Source organism: Pleurodeles waltl, chromosome 9 (assembly GCF_031143425.1).
Source record: "Pleurodeles waltl isolate 20211129_DDA chromosome 9, aPleWal1.hap1.20221129, whole genome shotgun sequence".
NCBI classification, from domain to species: domain Eukaryota; kingdom Metazoa; phylum Chordata; class Amphibia; order Caudata; family Salamandridae; genus Pleurodeles; species Pleurodeles waltl.
Window position 1 is genome coordinate 936,138,729 of NC_090448.1, and position 21,411 is coordinate 936,160,139.

At 41.3% G+C, this 21,411-nt stretch overlaps 1 protein-coding gene across 3 annotated transcripts in view; it reads left to right on the plus strand.

The window, feature by feature from the left end:
• The window catches only part of LOC138260123 (cholesterol 24-hydroxylase-like), a 247,845-nt gene that overhangs the window by 16,337 nt on the left and 210,097 nt on the right, over positions 1-21,411 (plus strand). The window contains exon 1 of one of the 3 annotated variants that reach the window (XM_069208297.1): positions 10,456-10,731. The exons of the other annotated variants lie outside the window; for them this stretch is intronic. Coding sequence (XP_069064398.1) covers positions 10,595-10,731 — 137 coding nt within the window. The 5' untranslated portion in view covers positions 10,456-10,594. Of the gene's footprint in view, positions 1-10,455; positions 10,732-21,411 lie in introns of those variants that run through there. 3 annotated transcript variants of the gene reach the window in all.

Genomic DNA, 21,411 nt, shown 5'->3' on the forward strand with positions numbered 1-21,411 from the left:
TGGAAACAAGTGTAATGTGCAACAGAAATATTGACATCAATTTCAACCACAGATAATTTATGTTTCTCATACAAAAATAATTTCTGTGCAGCTCTTGGTCAGATGGTACGTTTGGGAGCCAATGCTAGCTATACCTACAAGTGCTTCCATTTAGGGCATAATTATTATGTACTTACTTGACCCTGCTTAAGAGCTGTGATTTGAACACTGGCTTTTTGAGTCACAGAAAAAAAAATCTATTTCAGAGCTAATCGGAATGTCATATTTACCAACAAATGCAACTTCAGTGTCATTTAGAAGCTGTTCACTAACCATTTTACGTCCTTCAAGAGGCCACTTAACACTTATAAAATACAGGTTTGGGTTGAGAAGAACATACTTTATCCCTGGCTTATGTTGCATATTGATGCAAGACTCAATTATAACCTTTGATCGTTCCAGACTATCAGTGACTATCTTTATTTGTTTCCTAGTTAAATCAAGAAAATCTGCAGTAGCAGTAACCAAGTGTGGCACTTGAAGAAATGAGGATTATAGATCTTGGATGAAAGGATTAGAAAGACGAAAATTGAGAAACTGACGTGGCTGACTGAGTGGTGCTATTATATGCAAATTCTGTCAGCACCAGCTTTTTTATCTAGTCATTCTGAGTAGCATTACCGTACAAATGTAGGCACTGTTCCAAGGGTTGAGAAGTACTCTCTACTAGACCATTAGGTTGAAGCTGGAATCCAAAGGACATGTATAATTGAATGTCCAGAGCTGAACACATTTTCATGAATGAGAAATGTACTGTGGTTCACTATTACAAATGATTGTCTCAGGTAACACATGTCGACAAAATATGTCTGTAATAAAAAAAATTCCAATTTCTGGAGAGAAAGCATTTTTTTAGCAGAGAAAAATTAGCCATTTGGGAAAATTAGTCAACTGTTACCATAAGGGCTCCAGAACCTTAAGAAGATTGTAGATCTACAATAAGGTCAGTAGAAATATTTTAACAAGGATAAGGCAGAACAGGAAGAGGATGAACATAATCAAGAGATTTATTGTGACTAGTTTTATTCTGGCTTTATTCTTATTAATTACATTTTGACTTGTGGGGACACAGTACTTTACTCTGTGGTAGGGATGAATTCCCTCTAGACATCCTAAACCAAATTAAATCAGCATTCTTAAAATGACCGAAATAGCCCTGTGGGTTAATGCAGGATGCCAGAGATCTGTGCACTCTTTGAATGTCACGTTTACAACCAACTGAGGCCTCTCAATAGCAGCATTCCTGGTGAACTCTGTAAAAAGAAAGGCATCACGTTGGTTAATGACACCGAAGATCAATAGTGAAAGCAATCTGGTTTCTAGAGTGCACTCTGTGTGTGTACTGATTATGATTATTGTTTTCTGAGCGTTATTAGTACAATCACCACATTACGGTGAGATGCCATAATAGACACGGCGTACAGATACCCTGTGCATCACAGCTTGGCTTCTGTGTATGATGAACGCTGGTAAAGGCTGTTTGTTCATGTAGGGTCTGTCCTACCTCTTTGTTGCTGCTGACTAATTAATTCCAAATGACAAAGGAATAAGCAGTTATGGGTGCCTCAGGCCCTGGGTGGTACAACGGCTAGACCCGTCCTCCCGCTGTCATCCTGCAGCGAATACAAACAGTGCACTCCTATTTGTACTCATTTGGAAGGTGACACATGCCTGTTAAATAGCAAGCACATGATCCAGGGAGCCCGAGGAGAAAGCATTACCCCAGCCACGGCAAATGTTCTCTGACCCAATGATGTGCTCTATTTGAGTGTCACAGAGAATTTCTTCATGTGGTCTCCTTTTTTTGCTGAGTACTCAAAACAAATGCTATAAACAAGCATTGTAAAACAAGCGCTGTAGAGGCAAAATATACAAAAAGTTAAGGGAAGAAATGAAAGAATTATGGTGTTGCGCAGCGGGGCTCCGCGGCCCGGGCAGGGGAACCGGGTCTCATTTCACCTGAGGCCCAGGAATTGGCATTGGGCCTCAGCAGGTTCGGGGCGCGGCACGCCCTCTGGCTTAGGAGTGGGGCCCCCCCCACCCCTCACTTACCTGGTGACTTGCCTTTCTTTTGGGCTTCTTTCTTCTTTCCTCTTTCTTCTTTCTTCTTTTTCTTCTTTTCCTTTTTTCTAAGTAGGGGCCATATTCTCATTCTCCCAGCATACCTTTCTTCTTATCTTCTTCCCTGCATGCATCTGGTTCCCTTTCTAATATGGCCTCCTCATCTATCTCATTCTATGGTCTTTTCCCAATCCAATATGGCGTCCTTGCTTTTTCCTGCATGTCACTTCCTGTTCAGGGGTATTTAAGGAGTTGGATTCTTGCTCTCCTTGCGCTGCAACACTTCCTTTGGTGGTGATCACGCTCCCGTTGTTTTCTTCTGATTCCGGCCTTTTTCCCTGTTTGTTCCAGCTTCCTTCCAGTTATTTTTCTTGATTTGGAAGTCTGATATTTTTTCTTGTGTCTTTCCTTCTGTTCCAGGGAGTTCCTGTCATGGAGGTTTTTTCCCTTAGGGGGTTTTCCTCTAGGACTCCTTCTGGAGGGCAAGAACTGCCTTTTGACGTACCATTGTCAGCAGCACCATGGCTACCGGAAAGGGCCGCCCTTACCTTGGCCAGAGCAGGACCTACAAGAATCAAGGTCGTCCTCCAGTTCCAGCTGACCAAGAATGTAAGCGAAGGGTAGACTGTGACAGATTGCAGTGCCCAAAGAGCCAGTTTTTGTCAAGCATTATGGAGAACACTCCGACGGCTGCTGCAGAAACAAACCAGTCGTTACTCCTGACCATCCAACAACAAGCCCAGGAACTGCAACAGTTATGAACTGAAAATGCAGCTTTACGACAGGCCTTGGTTTCCCAAACAACCGATGTTCCCACCGTTTCTGCTACCACACCACGCTTTTCAGGGGATCCCAACAAATTGCATGAATTCCTTGATGCCCTGACAGTCTATTTTGCATTTTGACCTTCACAGTTTGTGTAAGATAAAACTAAAGTAGGATACTTAATTAGTGCCATGTCTGGTCCTACTTTAGCCTGGGTGACTCCTCTGGTAGCAACAAATGATTCCCTGTTGTCTGACTATCCGGCTTTTGTTGCTGCCTTTAAACAAATGTTTGAACGTCCTGGACTCGAGTCTTCTGCAGAAGAAGCCTTATGTGACATACGTCCTACAATATATCACATGTTTTAGACCACTGGCATCAGAAACTACTTGGGTAGATTGTACTCTTGTTACCCTCTTTCGTAGAGGTCTTCGAGAGGAAATAAAGGATGAACTAGTACTTTCTGCTAGAGTGGAAGATTTAAAGGGTTTAATGGACTTAGCACTCTCCATAGAATATCGTCTCAATGAACGCAGGTTGGAGAAGAGAAAGTATTGTGGACCATCTCATTCAGGGAACCCACATACCATCATTCACTGGTCCGAAGAGACTCAACCTGAGTTTAGATGAGCTACTGAGGAGGAACCTGTGCAAATAGACACAGCTTGTGGTACCTTAACTGCTAGTGAGCGTGAAAATAGACGAAGAAAAGGATTGTGTCTTTATTGTGGTGCTTCTGGTCATTTGTTTCGTACATGCCCAGTTCGTCCTGCGAAGTCTCTGGGAAATGCCAATTCCCTTCTCTGAGATCCCTTCTATTTGTTCCTCCAAAGAAAATACAACTTCCCTCTTTCTTTTACCCATTACACTTCAGTTACCGGACCGTCGGGAAGAAAGGGTGTTGGCATTATTAGACTGTGGAGCCAGTGGAATATATCTTGATGAGACATGGGCTATGGAACAAAAAAATCCTCAAATACCTAAGGATATTCCAGAAAAGGTTCATACAGTTGATATATCCCTTTTAGCTTCTGGTTCTGCCGTCAACACTACTCCTACCTTATGTTTATGTTTTGGAAAACATCAGGACCATGTCTCTTTTGATCTGATCTCCTCACCTAATCAATCATTCTAGGAATAACCTGGTTTAGATGGCATAATCCTTATATCTATTGGGAAACCAGAACTATTTCTCTCTCTTCCCAATTTTGTCAAGACCATTGCTATTCATCAGAAATGTACTGGTCACCAAAGAGAATGCTATTAACATCACAAGAAGTAGGTTGTTCCATAAACTGTATCCAAGAGGTACCCAGTCATTATCTGGAATATGCAAATGTGTTTCAGAAACCCACAAGACCAGTGTAGTATTGTGTTTATTTCTAGAACAATATTGTAGGTAGAGTTTTGTTGTAGTATTTCAGTGTAGGGTTGTATTCTATGTTTTAGGAGTATTTGTATTATTTATGATCTGTTTGGTATCTCCCAGCTCCACCTGTGGCATTTAGTATCTTCCTCAGCTGGACAGCATTCCGTGCTGGACAGTTGATGGTGCTGGAGGTTTGAGTGGAGACTGGAGTTCCTGTTTTTATTATCTATGAATTATAACTGAATAAAAGCTGATCTCAACTTCACCTGCGTGGACCTGCACTCATCTTCAAAACAGATACCACAACCAGCACTACCTCCACATAGAGAATATGATTGTGCCATTCCCTTGGAACTTGGTGCTGTTGTACCCTTTGGGAGAATGTACTCTCTCATTGAACCTTAAAAAATGATACTCAAAGAATATCTACAAGAAAATTTAGAGAGTGGACTGATTTCACCTTCTTCTTCACCCGCTGGGGCTCCCCTCTTTTTTCTGCCTAAAAAGATGATGGATCTACGCCCCTGTATAGACTTTCGTGGACTTACTATGATTACCATAATGGACCAGTATCCACTACCCCTTATAAAAGATGTTTTGGAAGCAGTAAGAGGGGCACAGATATTTACTAAGTTAGATCTTAGAGGAGCTTACCATCTTCTAAGAATAAAGGAAGATGATGAATGGAAAACAGGGTTTCGCACATACTTTGGTTATTACAAATATCGGGTATTGCCCTTTGGTCTAACATAATCATACAATCATTCTAGGAATACCCTGGTTTAGATGGCATAATCCTTATATCTGTTGGGAAACCAGAACTATTTCTCTCTCTTCCCAATTTTGTCAAGACCATTGCTATTCATCAAGAATGTACTGGTAACCAAAGAGAATGCTATTAACATCACAAGAAGTAGGTTGTTCCATAAACTCTATCCAAGAGGTACCCAGTCATTATCTGGAATATGCAGACGTGTTTCAGAAACCCACAAGACCAGCACTACCTCCACATAGAGAATATGACTGTGCCATTCCCTTGGAACTTGGTGCTGTTGTACCCTTTGGGAGAATTTACTCTCTTACTGAACCTGAAAAAAGATACTCAAAGAATATCTACAAGAAAATTTACAGAGTGGACTGATTGCACCTTCTTCTTCACCCTATGGGGCTCCCCTCTTTTTGGTGCCTAAAAAGACGATGGATCTACGCCCCTGTATAGACTTTTGTGGACTTACTATGATTACCATAAGGGACCGGTATCCACTACCCCTTATAAAAGATGTTTTGGAAGCAGTAAGAGGGGCACAGATATTTACTAAGTTAGATCTTAGAGGAGCCTACCATCTTCTAAGAATAAAGGAAGGTGATGAATGGAAAACAGCGTTTTACACATACTTTGGTCATTATGAATATCAGGTAATTCCCTTTTGTCTAACCAACGCCCCCTCTGTTTTTCAGAGATTCATGTATTCAGTGTTTTCCAACCTTTTAAATCAAACCGTAGTTATATACCTAGATGACATCCTAATATATTTCAGACATCCAGAACATCACACCATGCATGTACTTCAAGTTCTGGACAGACTCCGGCAACACCAAGTGTTCTGTAAACCCGAAAAATTTGAATTCGACAAGACTGAGGTAAAATATTTAGGATATCATATTAGTCAAGTTGGTATTTCTATGAACACAGATAAGGTTCAAGCCATCCTAGACTGGCCATCCCCCACTTCTATCAAAGAAACCAAGTGTTTTTTAGGACTGGCCAATTTCTATCATCAATTTATCACAGAGTTCAACAAACAAACCAGTCAAATCACAGGAACTCTTATAAAAGAGAATTTACGGAACGGTTTTGTCTAGACAGAAGTTGCTGAAATAGCATTTCAAAACCTAAATCGTGACTTCACACAAGCTCCTATATTACAGCATCCTGATACCATCAAGCAATTTATATATAGTAGTCACTGATGCTTCACAATGAGCCATAGGAGCCGCATTGTTACAAAGGCAAAACGATGATGGATTAGAACATCCAATTTTCTATCTGTCCCATGTATTATCTGTCTCAAAGCATAATTACTCAGTTTTGGAATGATAACTTCTCACTTTAAAGACAGCTTGTAAGGAGTGGAGACAATTCCTTACGGGATCAAGGAAACCATTTGAAGTAAGAACAGACCATCGAAATTTACAGTGTCTACGAAACTTTCAATGTCGGAACAGGCGCCAAGCCCATTTGGCTTTCTTCTTTAGTCAATTTGACTTCTATATAACCTATATACCAGGTTCTCAAAATATTCTGGGAGATGCCTTGTCACAACGCTATCCTGAAAATATCGATCCTGCTACACAAAACCTCATTGAACCAGATAGAATTATTGGACTAGTACAGTCTTTTCTTGAGAAAGTACGGTCTGAGTATTCAACCCTTTCTGAATTTGAAATGAAAGAATTACGTCCAAATTTACACAAGGTTAAGGGATATTACTACCATAAAAATGCGTTGTTCCTCCCTTCAAAGACAGTCCAAACGAAAGCCCCTACAAATGTGTCATGACTCCCCTGTGGCAGGTCATCGTGTTATCAAAGCCACACAAGAACTACTCCTTCGCTCCTTTTGGTGGCCTACACTAAAGAAAGACACCAAGAGTTATGTGGCTTCTTGTCCCATCTGCGCTCAAACTAAAATACCCCATACCAAACCAGCAGGATTGCTTCAACTCTTACCCGTTCCACCAGCCCCTTGGTGTACTATATCAACTGATTTCATGTGTTCCTTACATCCCTCAGCAGGAAATCGAGTTACAATGGAGTTGATTCATTTCCTAAGATGGCTAATTTTACTGCATTAAAGAAACTACCCACTGCAAAATAGTTAAGTCAAATTTTTATATAGGAGATCTTTCGCCTTCATGGTCTCCCTCAAGTCATTATTTCATACTGTGGCCCTCAATACATTTCACGCTTTTGGAAATACTTTTGTAAAACCCTACATATCGAGGTGGCCTTATCATCTGGTTATCATCCACAGAGAAATGGACAAACGGAATGCCTGAACCAAGGACTTGCACAATATTTACGCTGTTTTTGCAATGCTACTCAGAGTAACTGGTCTATGTACTTGCCCATTGCTGAGTTCTCATATAACAACACAGTACATGGTGCCTCAAAAGTCACTCCTTTTTTCTGCCCTTATGGTTTTCATCCCAAATCCTTTCCTGCTATTATAAAAGAATCCTTTACACTTTCTGCAATCACCTCATTCACTCAACGGCTATGTAATATCCAACGCATTATACATTCCAATCTTCTATCTACCAAACAACAAATGAAAAGGATGGCTGATAAGAGATGAGGTGTTGCCCCATCTTATCAAGTCAGAGACAAGGTCTGGCTTTCTTCCAAATTTTTGCCCCTCTGTCTATCACAAAACGAGTTCGTCCGTTATTACGGACCCTTCCTGATTCTTCAAAAAATCAATCCGGTATCATTTCGTCTTCATTTACCTCGAACTTGGAAAATACATCCTGTTTTTCACGTGTCGCAACTGAAGCCCTATAGGCCTGATCCTTTTCAGAGACAATTCACCTGTCCTCCTCCTCTGTTGGTGGATGATGTACCAGAGTATGAGGTTCAGGAAATATGTGACTCTCGCATATTCCAAAACCGTCTCCGATTTCTCATTCATTGGAAGGGTTATCCTCTTAGCAAATGTTCTTGGGAATATGCCTCTTCTGTTCACGCTCCTCTTCTAGTCCGTCATTTTTTCTGTCTTTATCGGACAAACTCAGGGCTCCGGAGGGGAACGGGGGGCCTACTGTTGCGCTGCGGGCCTCCGCTGTCTGGGCAGGGGAACTGGTTGGGGCTGCGGTTGGGTCCGCGGTCTGTTTTCCCGGCTGCAGGGCTCGCTGCGGCCCCTTTTTCCACCCTCATGTCACCTGAGGCCCAGGAATTGGCATTGGGCCTCTGCGGGTTCGGGGCGTGTCGCGCCCGTGGGGTTAGAAGTGGGCACCCCCCAACCCCTCACTTTCCTGGTGACTTGCCTTTCTTTTGTGCTTCTTTTTCTTCTTTTCCTTTTTTCTTAGTAGAGGCCATATTCTCCTTCTCCCGGCATGCCTTTCTTCTTATCTTCTTCCCTGCATGCATCCAGTTCCCTTTCTAATATGGCGTTCTCATCTATCTCATTCTATAGTCTTTTCCCAATCCAACTTGCCATCCTTGCTTTTTCCTGTATGTCACTTCTTGTTCAGGGGTATTTAAGTAGTTGGGTTCTTGCTCTCCTTGGGCTGCAACACTTCCTTTGGTGGTGATCACGCTCCTGTTGTTTTCTTCTGATTCCAGCCTTTTTCACTGTTTGTTCCAGCTTCCGTCCAGTTATTTTTCTTGATCTGGAAGTCTGATATGCTTTCCTGTGTCTTTTCTTCTGTTCCAGAGAGTTCCTGTCATAGAGGTTTTTTTCCCTTAGGGGTTTTTTCTCTGAGACTCCTTCTGGAAGGCACGGACTGCCTTTTAACGTGCCATTGTCAGCAGCACTGTGGCTATGGGAATGGGCTGCCCTTACCTTGGCCAGAGCAGGACCTGCAAGAATCGAGGTCGTCCTCCAGTTCCAGCTGACCAAGACCATAAGCGAAGGGTAGACCATGACAGATGGATGTCTCTGTGGTGGCACCGCAGCATGCAAAACCTGGGGGCGGGGCTCAGGGCTGAAAGAGAGGCTTGGAGAATGATATGTTCCAAGCCTCGTGCATCACATAGAATTTCTTCACATGCTTTCATTTTTTTCACCAAGTACTCAAAATGAACTGCTAGAAACAAGCATTTTAAAACAAGTCCTGTGCTGGCAAAATATAAAAAAAGTTCAGGGAGAAATGAAAGAATAATGGATATCTCTCTTGAGGTGCAACCGCGTGAAAAACCTAGGGGTTGGGCTCATGGCTGAAAGCAAGACTTGGAGAACGATGCATCCCCAGCCTTGTTGAACTAAAATGAAAGTTATAGCGAGGAGTGAATCAAAAAGAAGAGAAATGAATGAAAGACACCGAATGGGACTGGATGGCGAACAAAAACTTTTAAGCCTCCTAACAGAAATGCCAGCAGTTAAAAACGAGCACAGTTCAAGCGCTGTACAGGCAAAAACGTTTAAAAAAGTCCAACGAAAGGGATGAAAACAGTAATTGCAATACACAGTGAGGGTCCCCTCTTATAGAACCATGTATAAATTAATATGATAAATAGACAATATCACAAAGGTCCATGTCTCATAGAGCAAATTCCAGAGTCCATTGATGAATCCAAAGATTTATTGACAAGTTCAGAACATCAAAAGTAGATTGTACATCCAGCCAACACGTGTTTCGTCTTGGGAAATGTTTAAATCCCTTACGACTTCTTCAGGGCTAGAAATCATAAAGATAACACACGAGTTAAGATCAATGTACTTAACCGCCCAGTTCACATCAATTGTGTACCAAAACCAAAAGGAGGAATTATTGGTCAATAACACCTCATAAAGAGTGCGAGGAAAGAGATCAACAATCAACTCCAATTAAAGAGCACTTTGCTAAAACACCCATGAGTGATGAAAAAACAGAAATTAACAACATGCTTAACTATGCGTGAAAGACCCAAGTCAATAAACACCAAAAAGCAAACACCCATAATCCATAGTGTACACTATAGTGTAGAGGAAAAGCAAGTACACCAACCAATGAAAAGTGAGGACCGGGTGTAAGCCCCTTATAAGATTTATATTGAATAAAATAGATTTCACAACCAGGCACACACATTGTGGAGGCGAAACCTAAATCACAATCCGACCACAAGCGCTCTGCCGGCGAAACCTGAAAATCGCCCCCCACACTGATTTGTCAGACCAGCCTATGGGGCACTGCCTGACTGCCTTATAGTCCGGTCCCACCCTGCTCAAACCGCACACGCTCACTAGTTTATAGTGCAGTGTGGGTTCGTTGGAAAACTCATGCCAGAACTCGTTTGTTTGCCACGTCCAGTCCGACCCTGCTAGCTTTTCACGCAGGGCCGCGGGCAAGTCTTGTGTCAGGTGACACTTCTGACGGAAGAATATTGTTGGACAGCAAGCGCCACCCCCTAACCTGGCAGCAAAATCCTGTCCACTTCTGCTCGAGGTGGGGTTTCTGTGATGCAGTGTCAGCGCAGCAGAAAACAGCTTTGAAAAAAAACTGTGGAATAATCGTCACGAACAGCTCTCATTAACTGATTAGCGCTTGTGATCCACTTTAAGTGAACAGGTGAACCTCCTTCCGGTCCAGGACCCAGATACCTGCGTCGCAGGAAGGATAATTCAGCCGCAGTCCGAAGCACTGTTCTTTTTAATTAGAAATGGGCGTGTGGGATTTACTTTCCTGGCTCCTGCTCACTGTGCTGGCTGGCGCCGCCCTGGCCTTCCTGCTGTACTGCTGTTATGTGCAATACATTCACATGAAGTTCGACCACATCCCAGGGCCCCCCAGAGACAGGTGAGTCCAGATGCTGTGAAAACAGGCATTGGCGGAGTTATTTAAGGCGCGAGAGAGAGCCCAGGTATGTTTTCCAGTTGGCTTTGTATAGATTTGCTCAGCTGTACAGAATGGGTGTGCAGCGAAAGTCCTACCAGCGTGTTGTAAAAGGCAAGACATATTGACTTTGTATGGGCGAGGGATGGGATAACGGCGCAGAAACACACAACCTTTTTCGATTAACGATCATATTTGAATATTCTTATATGTCTCTCTCACAATCACACATAAAGACATATTGTTATGTGCAGAAAAAGAACGTATTCCCTTTCTATGTTATGCTATTTAAACGGCTACTGTTAACGTAATTGACATACAGACAGCCATACTGAACAGTCCTACAGGGCATACAAATACATCTATATATCTTACTGGGGTTATAGGGTTTGAGGAAGTAAAAATCACTTTCAAATTTTATTTGCTTTCTTGCCAACTAATGTAGTGACATATAAGGCATATCTTGATTTCCGATAAAGGACTGCTGAGTCTGGAGAAGTGTTGCACTATCTAAACGGACTTTGTTTTACCACCAATATATGCTCCGCCTCCCAGCCAAGACACAACTAAGGTAAACGGAATTACTCATTTTCTAGTAAGTGAAGATTTTGTGATGGGGTCATGCAGAAGCTAAACAAAGAGCGTCCGTATGCGCTGCCAGCCTGCAGCGTCACACGGAGAAGCACTCATTGAATGGGTGTGGAACCCACAGCATGTATGTCCGGGTCAACACACTGCATCAGTCCAGACAGGTTCATTTGCTGGGGAGCCCCATGATCAGGGTTCAGTCATGGGAATAGCAGACGAAACAGGAATATTAGTTCCCACTCTAGGCTAGCCATATGAGTAAATAATGGAACCAGAGTACCTGCACAGACAGGAATTCCCAACTTTATTATAGATTTTTTTTAAATTATTAAATAGCTATTCTTTACAGCAACCATTCATTAATAGTATACCAAACTGATTATTATAAACATCTTCACAGCCAATTATCAATTTACATTTTAGTGTACTGCTAGTTGCCACTAATTATCCTTTAAGGAGAAATGTATCATTCAAAAACGCGCAAACATGCAGTGGGCTGTAAGGTCCGTATTGGTATTGTTTTATCTTGCTTTTGTTCATGCAAATTATCGTTTGGAATCTTGTTCTTTGTACAATAGAAATCAACATGTCTGAATGCAAATATTGCATCCAATCTTCAACAAATCACCCAACATTTTATTACAAGAAACATTCAAAGAACACTTCTTTTCATTCTACGAATATCAGACAGTCACAAGGAAACCAAAAATCATTCTGTACATTTATCTGTTTGTAAAATTGTACAAAGTCCTAGCAGGTTAGAAGGGCCAGAACGAAGAAATGGGAAAAACAAGTTCATCCTTTTCTTTTTTTCTCCTCCAAGTTAGTGAATTGTGGCATACAGTGGAAAATCTAGGGCCTTCATCTGGGCTAGGACTGAGTCAACTGATTTGCTCTTGTCTCTCAGCAATGGGGATTACATTTGTGCGGTGTGATACAGTGAAAGGATGTGCCCCCTGAATATTAAATCAATAATATTGTTAGTGTAGATTTTCGGTAGTACAATCAAATGAAAGTAAGGTGGCCTTGACAATAAGGCCCTAGTTGTTTACTTTTGTAAAGTGGTGTTCTAAAATGCAATCTGTAAGGCATTAAGTTAGTGTTTTCTCAAGCCATTTAAGCTATACTGGACAATAGCTAAGCTATCCTGGTTTAGGTTTAAATCTATAAAAACTGGCAAACCCCCCCAGATAGGGAAACAGCCCTCATCATTATAAACATATGTACACTGATAAACATCTGCACAACCTCACACTAAAATGTCATTTAAACAAATGAAATTTAGATAGAGTGAGTCATTTTTATTTCTTTATATAGGGACCAACATAAAGTTACTTTGTTATAGAAGGTAGCAGCAAGAAATACTGGTCTAACATAATAGTTGTTTAGGGATGCCACTAAAAATATTGTTTCTTCTCCTTGTGTGTCCTCCAGCTTTGTGTGCTTGGATTAAAGGTGCAGGTTTTAGAAACATGTTTTAGGTCTGATCTAATTATTTAATACACTGCAGAGAATCTGGAGATATTAAAGTCATATGTGATTGTTTTGCAGTATGCAATTCTTTCACTGATTGGTGAACTAGCTGGCTCATAAGACTCTTGGCCAATATGTTCTATCACATGTACCCATAAACACAGAATGGGTAAAACCCGGTGGTACGTCAGCCCCCTTTTCAAACAAGTCTGTATTTGATGGCAGATCATGAGCTTTTCTGTTAAAGGTAATGTCCTGCAAAGTATAAATGACCACTAAAAAGATCTTCTAGTACTTTAGTGCAGTTTTAAACTATGCACTGTAGCTTTACGGAAGCTGGCTTTGGCATCTTCCTCACTTACACAATGTAAGCTACCTAGTTCACATCAAGCTTAAAACAAAAGCCACGCATGCTGTCCATGAAACGAAGGCCTGTGGGCCTCCCTCATGTTGCAGGTATGGCTGCAATGTAGTGAGGAGATTGTCCATAGAACAGGAACATATCAAAATTGAGCAAAAATACACATGGCCACGGTCCTTATCGGAACTATAAAAGGGGGTATAGGTAGCCAAACGTGTGAGTACACCATCAAAGGCAGCTCGATCTTCCATGCACACAACAGTTTCCTCGGAGTGGGAGAATAGTGTACCCTAACACTTAGGGAACTCCCCTGTCAAGGAAGCAAGAAATGTAACGTAAAAGTTACTCAAACTATTACCTGATCCATCCGAAGGGCAATAGTCTCTACTAGATCCATGCCAAAAGAGCACCAGGTGGGTCTAGTTACATCTATAGTTGTAGTAGTAATAACCGAAGTAGTGTTTTCACTAGTAATAGTAGTAATAGTTCTACAACATTGCTATACCAAAAGTGGGCTTTGACTCCACCCAGAGAAGTATTTACACTGTCACCACATGCTATTGGTTGCTTGCTGTATCATTCTATTATTTTTAATTTCTTTTTGTCCTCATAAGAGATAACAGGTTACCATGTCTACTCTATATTACAGTCGGACCATATTCTGGAATGGATCCCAACTTTGCCACCAAACCTCTTCTAACATATAGAAAGTTTCCAAAGTTTCACTCCTTATTCCTCTCCATGTTGCTATTTCTTCAATCCTTGGACCCCCTACTCTAGGAAGTATTTGTGAAAAGGATCCCATAACTTTGCTCTTCTCTGTGACCCATTTGCGCAATCCAGTCTACACATGCGTCTTGCAGATCTAAGCCATTCTGTGGTGTTTTGTGCATCCGGGGCTATCCATTTTTCTCCCTACGTGAAATCAACAGCAGAATGAAAATTAAATGTGCCTGGTGCTTCCCTTGTTTAGTGCCAGACCCTTTTAAAATACCAAGTATAACTAGAGCCAGGCTTAGCGTAATCTCTCTCTCAAAAATGCCCGTCAGGGTCTTACCCACTTCTTGCCAGAGGAGTTGAACCTCCGGACACTGCAAGAATTGATGAACATCTTCAGCCTCTTTGAGTCCACATGTAGGACAACACCTTTTCTTCGGTCCTCCCAGCTTCATCAATCTGTTCGGAGATCAATGTGACTAACTGATTTCTCCTTAATGGCGCAGATTTAATCACATGCCAAAGTGTAGACATCGATGCTTGCCACAAGTTTGTCAACTCCAGCTCCGGCAGTTTTACTCTTCACTTCTCTTCTGGCAATTTTAACAGGCCAAACTCCCCCAACACCAACATCCAGTACAATTTGGCCACCTCTTTCTCCTGCAAGAGTTTCTTCTCTTCCCCTTCGACCTTCCCAACGGCTTAGTCTCTTTGTGCACCTGCCCAGCTTACTAGCTGGTGATATTTAAACCTGGAAATGTTCTTTCTGTAAGCTGATAGAGTATATACCAAGTTATCAAAGTTCTTTCTTTTCGCAATTGTCCCCACCTTATAATGCCAACCTCCCTTAAAGGACACTCTAGACCATTCTGCATACATTCCGGTGTACCAGGTGAGTTCCATATAGGGGGAAATTCACTAAAGTACAAGATTTTCAATATTCTCCTGACCTACCCCTTTATGTGCCCACAGAAAGTTACTTACTTCTGCTTGGAGTTTATTAAACCACTGTGCTTTAAACTACAATGGACTAGTGGTAAAAATAAAAGTAAAGTTGGGTAATATCATCATCTTAACTAGATTGCATCTTCCAAGTAATGAAAGTGGGAGACAGACCCAAGAGTTTAAATGTCTCCTTGTATCTGAAAAAATCGTATTAAAATTTACTCTAACTATCTGGTCTAGATCTTTGACCACCTGTATCCCTAAATATCTGATTTCATTTTTCCCCAGGATGCTAACGGACATGGTATTCCAAGACATCAGCTCTGTTTTCTGTTGGTTTATTTGGTACCCAGATATTTTCCTGAACTCTGTCATTATGCTTATTATGGCAGGAAGGGAACCTCTGTAGTTCTGCGTGTATATCATCAGGTCTTCTGTGTATAATGCCAATCTCTGTACCCAATCCTTATATTTGAATGGGACGATCTTCTGATCCTCCCTCAACCGAGTCGCTAAGGGTTCAATATACAAATTAAAGAGTAGAGGCAATAAGGGGCACCCCTGCCTTGTCCCTCTTGGTATTTAAATTTTGTCAGTAAGATTGCCATTGACCAAAATCCTTGTCCATGGTTGTTTGTAGATCATCCTAATCGGGTCCCCCAATTCATATCATTTGATTGCTGCATACAAAAAAAGCCAGCTTTTTCTATCAAAAGCCTTCTCAGCATCAAAAGCCATGACAGTGAGAGGAAGATTACCTTTTCACATCTATAGCTGATACTAGATCACGGAGGCAACTCATTCAATTGTCTACCTTTCATAAAACCTTTTTGATCTACATGAACCAGCCCCCACCTTTACCTTCTTTAACATTGTAGCTAATACTTGTGATTAGATTTTATAATCAATGTTTACCAGAGAAATAGGTCTATATGACTCACAGGATCTTTACTGGGTTTTAGAAGTACATTAATTACCGCCTCATCCTATGAGCTCGGTAGAGCACTGCTATTTAAATAGATAGCATTTAGCAGCCTAGTCATGACCTGCATTAGCTCCTCCTTTAACACCCTGTATAACTCATTAGGTAAACAGTCTGGACCTGAGGCCTTGCTCTTCTTTAATCACTATGCTCACTTCCTCTGGACTTATCGCTTGACTTAGCTCTTGTTGCTAGTCTCTCTGTAAGACAGGAACATTTATTTCTTTCAGCCAACTAATTATTTGTTCTTCAGTGGCTGACACATTGTCTAAGTACAGGGACTGGAAGAAACTGACTAGTGCGTGTGCTATGCTATAATCTTTGGTGCTGTGTTCCTCCTTCTACTTTATGATTATCTATGCAATCATATTCTTTGATCTTTCTACTCTCGTCTTCCATGTCAACAACTTCCTAAAACCCTCCCCATACTCATAATGGGCCAACTTGTTCGCTTCCCGTTTTTGCATTGAGAGCACTTCCAAATAGCCAGCCAATTCCTCTCCTGCCTCTCTGAGTTTATTCATACAGCTGGATTGCTCCTGCTTATGGTAAAGCTCTAGATACCTTTGATAGCCTTCTACCTTGCCTTCAAGTGCCATCATTCTAGATTTGTGAGTCTTCCTGCTAAAAGCTGCACAAATAATTATGCTCCCCCTGATGAAAGCCTTAAAGGTATCCCAAACCACGTTTTTGGGATTGGATCCTTCATTTGCCCGAAAAAACTCTGATGTGTCTTCCTTAACTTGACTGATTACCACTGGATCATTTGGCAGTGCCTATCTATGGTCCACCTACATTGACATGGTCTTTCTTCCAGAATGTTCTCAAGTTTCATTGCCAACTGGTCAGAGTGGTGCTTTGGTAAAAGTCCTACCTCTTTCACTTTGGGGACCAAACTCCCACTTATCAAAAATAAATCTATCCGTGAGGAGTGCCCATACTTTTTGTTATGATATGTGTAACCCTTCACTTGGCCTGATCCCTGCCTCCAAATATGACCTAGACCCAGATCTCTCATTAAACAATGAACCCCAGTCTGAACTGCCAGTCTTGATGTAGACTTATATCGGACGGGGTCCATTATTACATTAGGAGTCCGTCCTACTACTAAGTGTTGCCCCACCTCTGCTTCTACTAGTTGCCCGTGTAGTTCCCAAAGAGGGGTTGAATTTTCAATACTGGGTCTATAATACCCCACAACATTATATCCTACCCTGTGAAGTTTAGTATTTGCTACCAACCACATCCCACCCGGATCTGCAGCATAGCTCTCCACTAACTTGTGCAGATCACTTCAACAGAATGGCAACCTGTTTTACACTACAATGCTGATTTGTACACGCAAACTGACTAATCTATTTCTATTCGTTTTAGAATCTTAGAACATTCTCCCTGAAGTAAGTGTGTTTCCTGCAATATTATAACATTATAATCAGAATGTTTCAAATCTTCTAAGATTCTACGCCTCCTGCCCTGCACCCTGAGCCCATTTACATTCCGAGATAAGACCCTTAATCTCAACTTATTTATCCGTTGCTCCTATGGCCCAAGTCTTACCTGTACCTGTTGTCTCATATGAGGAATATTTTTTATTTTTTTGTTTTGTTCCCACATGCTTCCTACCTCGCGCAACAAACCCTAGCCCAGAAGCTATCCACAAGTAAACCTACCCCCTGCCCTCCCTGGGAAGCCCTCCATTCCTTTTATATCTGGCATCTCTGATGCCCTTGGGTCCACGTCCCTGGTAGCTACTCATGATTCCCCTTCATTTGTTGTATTAAGTTCTGAACCTCAGTGGGCTCCCTTATATAATACATTTTATTTTGTTATTCCACATAATCTTGAGGACGGTGGGGAATTTCAGGCTGACGGTGGACCCTAATGATCCGAGCTCCTGTATAAATTTCCTTAGTTCACGTTTTCAGCCTTGTGTCGCCTTGTAAATCTCTGATCTGACACGGAGTCATACTTCACCCTTCTTAAAGCTGTTGACCCTCAGGGCTTCCAAGAGAATCTGCTCTTTTTTTTTTTTTATAGAATATGTCTTAAAGTTATCCAATATTTTCCAAGGTTTATCTCTGCTCAGATTTCACTTGAAAGGATCTTGGATTCTCTGAATATCTGCCCCCAGATCCTCCAATGCTACTGAGGGGACATACTCGATCACAGAACCTTTCAGATCTCCTCCTGCCATACCCTCGCGGATATTCAAAAGTCTGATATTATTTCTTCTACCTTTGTTTCCCAAAGACTCTATTTTGTCATGTAACTCTCTTTCCCCAGATTTTATTGTTTGCATCTCTCTACGATTCGAGTCAATCTTCTTATTCTGGACCTCAATAGAGGCTTCCATCTTACACATCCTTTCCGAGAGCTCACCCATTTTGATCTCAAAACTCTTACAAGCCCACCTGTATTTTCCTCCGATTCCTCTCCGAAATTTCAAACTTCTGTTTTATCTCTTTTGTAACTACCGCTAGTAATGATTCAGTACTGGGGCGATCTTCTAAATGAGAGGGACAATGCTGAGAGAGAGCAGTCAAGTAAGGCTATAACTTTACCCCTTCCTCTTGGAGGCGTATTCCAGGGTGTCAAAGAGGGTGTGGCTCTCCCGGTTTTTTGAGTTCAACCTACTAACAAGGTAAAAAAATAAAGAGACATGAAGGGCTTCAACAAACTCGGGGGGCAGGCCAAAAATCACCCGCTCAATGCGTTCCTTTTTTAAGGTACAAGTATGTCACGGGGGAGGGGAGCAAAAGATTTTACCACCTGGAGCCGTGCTGAACATGTCTGCCTCGCCTGGGATGATGGACCCTAGTCAGAGTTCGATATCTGAGGCGGACCCAGCATTAACACTTACAAACAAGTTCCAAGCCTTAATTATTATCTTGTACGAGGATTTGCAGAATCAATGCCTGGCTTTAGTTTAAGGTTACTCAGTAAAATACCATGAGGCTGCACCTTGCTTTAGCATGGTGGCTTCCATTCACGCACAGGACTAGTGGCGGCAGTGTGCACAAGGGAGTGTGGAAGCGAGCATTCGGCATCTATGCAGGCCGGGCCGTACCTGAGATGCAGGCCCAGTACTAGCTGTGTTATCGTCCAGCACTGTGTGAGCGTTGACAAGCCATTTTCTACAGAATGCTTTTGTGAGCGCACAAGAACTTAACATATACAATATACCACAACTAGGACAAAAAAAACAGATATATTGTTCAAAGCACTGTAATCTTCGCAATGCCGTTGCGTCAAGTCACAAACAATTTACACTTTTAAAGGTACTGAAATTCATTGACATTGGAAGGATGAAAGGCTACATTTATGTTCTTGGGAACCATACTTGACACCTACATTCAGAACCAGGGAAAGCTTGAATCGCTAAGACGTTTTATGCTATTGGTTTAAAACATATTGGTATTTGCTTCGCAACTCCTCCGTGACTATGTAAATATGATAATCTGCAGTTTACTATTTGAAGTTTGATCCAGGCCCCGTGTTATGCTTATATAGTTGGTGCTATTAAACCGTGACTATATTTTTACATGGTGTATTCATACTCCACTAGGTGGCATGAGATAACCACTCTTCGAGTTACCGAAATTCGCCTAAATAAACCATTTTCCCAAGGGTGTCCTACACCCACAACATATTTATACTTGTCAATATACCACATCATTAACATTCTAGTGAAACAGTTAACTAAACATCTGGACCTTTGTTTTTAATATTATTTTTTAATTTCGAACACAGTGAAATAGTTTTGCTGAGTTTAAGTGCTATAAACATTTCTAATTTTAAATGCACTTTTCAACCAGTATACAGTGGAGAATAAAATGCGGAATTGCTCTCAGATACTCTCACCGAGATTGAGCTTGAACATACATCTCACCCGCAGCACAGACTGTTTAACTCACTTATTATTCCTGCTCACTGATACCACAGGTTCATGTCTTTCGTTTTGTTGTCTCTTGAAGAGAACATTGCTTTATATAACTTGTATAACTTGAGAACAACTGAAAATCATTTTGCCACTTTATGTCGAGTGTTTGTTCTGAGAGCCTTCAACAAGCCGCCGATGGAAATTATAAGAATCTATGCAGACAGCTCGGGGTCAGAGAGGAGCGTCATGACTGAGGTGTAAAGACAGAAACTGGCACGGCTTCGGCACCCACTGTAGAGAAAGTTTGCTGTGAAGCGAATGGCCTTTACTGGTAGGGTGAGTTTGTCAGTCGAATCCTTTTTTCCGATGTGGCTTCTGAATATCGATCCCAGGATATCGTGGATCACTAACACTGTGGACAAAATATTAAAAGACAATATATTGAAAGGAAAGTATCCAGATATTTATCTATACCTAACTCCACATATATGTAGCTTGAATATATACATTATTTTACGGTACATAAATGGGGAGTTAAGAATAGTAAATCTATACTCCCCTCTGTCCACTTACCTTTCGAAATTTTGTCCACCTTATTAGTGTGCCATAGTATTCTTACACCCGATATTCAAGACTACATTCCCTTTCTCTCAAAGCTAAGGTACCGACTTGACCCAGTAAAGCTTATTTTTTCCTTAACTGTAGTTGTACCACAAAAAAGGAGTATACCATGCCCTGCTGTTGGTGCTTGTGTGAAGAAGCTATTTCAAACAGTCAGCCAAAAGGAGGATTAGAGATACAGAACCACAGGATGTGAGCATTTTCAAGTTTTTTTTGAATGTGTAATTTTGGGTGAGAATATATGGATCCTAATGAGTGTTATTATGCATATAGTCGTAACTGATGAATTAACGATGTTACTCCTAAGACGAATTAATTATAATGATTAAAAGTATGATTTTTTATGTAGTATAGTTATCTCACATTTTTGTGAAGACACCATTTTATTAAGATGAATGCAATTCCTGAAGTTTTGCACAGCCTGTTCCAGGTCATTCTCTCTCTTGATCAGTGTTCCCCAGCTAGTCACCTATCCTCTCATTTTCATGATGCACAGCACATCTTGATGCAATTAGTTATTGTCCCTAGAGAGCATGTATTGTGAATGAAACTTTCCATCAAGATGCTGATGTGTCTTTCTGAAGGACTCTTGTGCTGGAACTTCCAATGCAGGCTTGCTTGCACATCGTGTATTAGTCTTTGTTTGAGAATGTTTCATATTGTATTTTACATCTCTGTACTGCTGTTGCTTTAAAAGTTAATGGAAGATTCTGGACTACCTTATAAACAAGTTAGTGATATAACATTGTAATGGCAATCTCAGTTCTGATTTGTCCAATATGTAGTATTTGTTTATCTGTAAAATGTGTAGAAAAACCACTGGTGTTGGGGGGAGAAATGGACTTTCCATTTTCCTCACTGTACTCTGTCTGATTACCTTTCACTGCTGGGGATGCTGTCCGTGTTCTTTATGAACCTGATAGTTAGGACTTCTGATTTCTGACTTTGTACTTGGTATCTTAGCCTTCATGGCATTCACTGCATTACTCCTTATTCCCTGTTTTGATATTTTTGTACTAAAAAACTTTAGTTATTTATCTAGAACTGAGTTATAGAGTTTTCCCAGTCACTATTTGA